The 3,108-nt window shown below is 34.7% G+C and overlaps 1 protein-coding gene across 2 annotated transcripts in view; it reads right to left on the bottom strand.

Annotated features, from left to right (window-relative positions):
• Nucleotides 1-433: 433 nt before the first annotated feature.
• Nucleotides 434-3,108, bottom strand: part of RBM7 (RNA binding motif protein 7) — an 8,135-nt gene continuing 5,460 nt past the window's right edge. For both annotated transcript variants that reach the window (XM_012808169.2, XM_003794762.3), the window contains exon 5: nt 434-1,933. In XM_012808169.2, coding sequence (XP_012663623.1) covers nt 1,574-1,933 — 360 coding nt within the window. In that variant the 3' untranslated portion in view covers nt 434-1,573. The remainder of the gene's footprint in view (nt 1,934-3,108) is intronic.

The following is a 3,108-nucleotide window of genomic DNA, read 5'->3' as shown; positions in this document are numbered from 1 at the left end:
AAGTTTTCAAAGATAGCGGAAAATAAGACTCATTGGAAACAAGTCCTGCTACTAACCTACTTCAGCAGATAGAACTTTTTTCTTCAATCTATGCTGAGTAGTTGAATAGCTCCATTTACTGAAAAAAAAAAAAATAATAATAACTGAACGCACAGAGACAGAAAATCTGAGCACACATGAACTCCCAGAGACCAGGGACAGTGACTAAATCAGCGTTGACAGTGCTCCAAACAATAATTTGGGTGTAACTGATTATGAACAATAATCTGATTCTGAAACATCAGGTTTGATGTATAAAAGATGTATTTCAGGATGCTCTTAAGTTAAAGAACTAACATGCTAATCACCAAGCAAACATGGAATGGGCATGGTGCTAAGTTTCTGTATACAATGTCTCTGCAGTGTTATTATTTACAAAAATAAGACATGCCTCTCCTTTTATTTTTTTAATATATTATAAAGCAACGTAGTACAAATGTTGTGGTATTAAAAAGGATCCTTATTTTTCAAGGAATGAATTTTTATAAACTCATCAATGAAAAGGAAACTATCTTGATACATAAAAGTTTTGTTAAGCAAGATTTTAAATTTTTTAAATCAGAAAATGTTAAGAATAAATTCTTTTAAAGGTTCAAACAAAAGCAACCTGTACAATCTCCATAAAATGTGCCCTTCTACATGTGCTGGACACTTTGACAATGCTGAAACTTTTAAAGTCTAACAGAGGCAGCACTTAAAAGGCTTTGTGAATTTTTCTTTCAAAAAAGTAAACTTTCAGTAAAACATTTTACCATTTTATCTGATCATACACTGACATTTTTGTACTTGAAAAGGGCATTTACACTAACATTGTATTTTAAATGCAAAAATATACGTGTAGACCTATTTAATTTCCTGAGTGACTTCAGTCATACAAACATGATTTAGAGAAGAAATTCTAGAATTTTAGAATGAATTGGTTATGTGCAGACTTATACGTTTATGTTCAACTAGGTAGGGTAAAACGCAAGAGCATGTTACAGAATTTATACTTAAATTCTCTAAGAAGTTAAGCAATATGATTTATCCCCAAACTTTACGAATCAGCTTTCTCAAATGTTAGTAAAATGAATCACTGAAAAGTTGTATTTTCTTATTAACAAAATACCAATAGCCATTTCAGACTGTCAACATGGACTGTTTTCTATTATATACACCAAAATCTGACTCACTAACAAGAAATTTCTTGCAATATAAAAAGGTAACAAATAATTAAAATATTTGCTTTATCATACCACCACGCTATATAATTCACTTTCTAAAGTGTCTAAAATGATAAGGAATTGTGGCACTTTCTTTTGCATAAAACCCTTTCCTCTTCATAAAACCCTGAGGTGAAAGGTTATTAATATTATAAAACTGGAACCACAATTCTTCTCATTTCTGTATTAAATTGTAACTAGGTTTTTAAAAATGTATAAAGAAATGTGTCAACTTCTAAAGCAGCTCTGTACAGTTTTCAACAAATTTCCAAATCAACTGAGTCAAAGGGCCTAAAATGACCCTATTTTAAAAAGTGTCTTTTGAACACTTATTAGTGTCGAGATGAGCGCCATTTTCCATCTCTACTACTGTCTCTTCTGTTCTCATAGTCATGGCTCCAGCTATCGTGATTTCTATCTTCATAGAAGAAATCATCTCTGTTTCCTCTATAATGATGGTCAGACCCATGATCACTGTAACGCTGTTCCCGGCTATAATGTCTATCTGCTAGGTAGGGATGAGAATTCTGTCGGACTTTACGCTGTGATGATGGTGTATCTTGGCGCCACTGAGAGTTTGAAGACTGGTTATAAGTGTGATGTGACTGAACTGATGGTGAAAATCCTGATTGATCCAGAGGTGGAGAACCAAATTTTCCACCATAGGACATCTGTCTCAAAACACTATTCATCTGAAAGAAGAGAAAAAGAAGGAAACGTCAATTCTTCCTGATATCAAAGCCAATATGCATTTAATAAGTCAATTAACCAAATGGATAATGAAGGAAAATTAAAATCCCTCTTCTTTAGATGGATCCAGAGTTAAAAAAACAACTGAAGTAGTAAAATAAAATAGCTTGTTTTTCCTAGTGGCTATCTACAACTGTAGTTATCTATACATAAATACTACTTCTTGCCTTCAAGAATACAACTTACAATGGAAAAATTCATACAAAATGATTACAATGCTAATCACTATGTAACAAACTATATATAAAGACCTCAGTATCATTAAGGGTTCATTAGGGTAGCATATGATCTGAATATTAAAACAATACATGAAATATTTAAAGGAAAATATCTTAAATTGGAGGTATACCAAATAAAGGAAATTGCACAAGGTAACAGGAAAACAAAAAATGACTTTAGGCCAGGCATGGTGGCTCACACCTGTTAATCCTAGCACTCAGGGAGGCCAAGGCAGGTGGACTGTTTGAGCTCAGGAGTTCCAGACTAGCCTAAGCAAAGAGCGAGAGATCATGGTCTCTACTAAAATTAGAAACAAACTAGCTGGGTGTGGTGGTGAATGCCTATAGTCTCAGCTACTTAGGCCGCTGTGGCAAAAGGATAAAGCCCAAGAATTTGAAGTTGCTATGAGCTATGATGATACCAGGGCACTCTACCCAAGGTAACAGAGTGATACTGTCTTCAAAAAAATGGATTCATAGAATACAAGGTAATTCTGGTTGAGACAGGTATAGCTCTCAATAAGCAGTGGAAGTGAGGCTCAGGGGTTTATTGGAATCAGATAATGAGAATGTCTACCAAGTAGGCTAGAGAAGCCTGGCTTTGTCTTACCATCAGTTGAAAGTCAATGTGCAGAGGAGATAAGCAGAACAGGGTTATAAAATTAATTCCAAAATGCTGTACAAGATGGAATAGAGAGGGGAAAATAGAGACATAGTAACTGACTCAATCAGTGGTTCCCAAATTCTGCCTGTGGATACGCATTAGTCCACAATGATTTTTTTTATTTTTTTTTTTAATTGAGACAGAGTCTCACTTTGCCTCCCCTCAGTAGAGTGCCGTGGCATCATAGCTCAAAGCAACCTCTTGTGCTCAAGTGATTCTCTTGCCTCAGCCTCCC

Source organism: Otolemur garnettii, unplaced genomic scaffold, assembly GCF_000181295.1.
Source record: "Otolemur garnettii isolate 467f Iridium unplaced genomic scaffold, OtoGar3 scaffold00086, whole genome shotgun sequence".
Taxonomy (NCBI): domain Eukaryota; kingdom Metazoa; phylum Chordata; class Mammalia; order Primates; family Galagidae; genus Otolemur; species Otolemur garnettii.
Note: the sequence above shows the minus strand (reverse complement) of the source record. Positions and strands in the feature narration are given on the sequence as shown.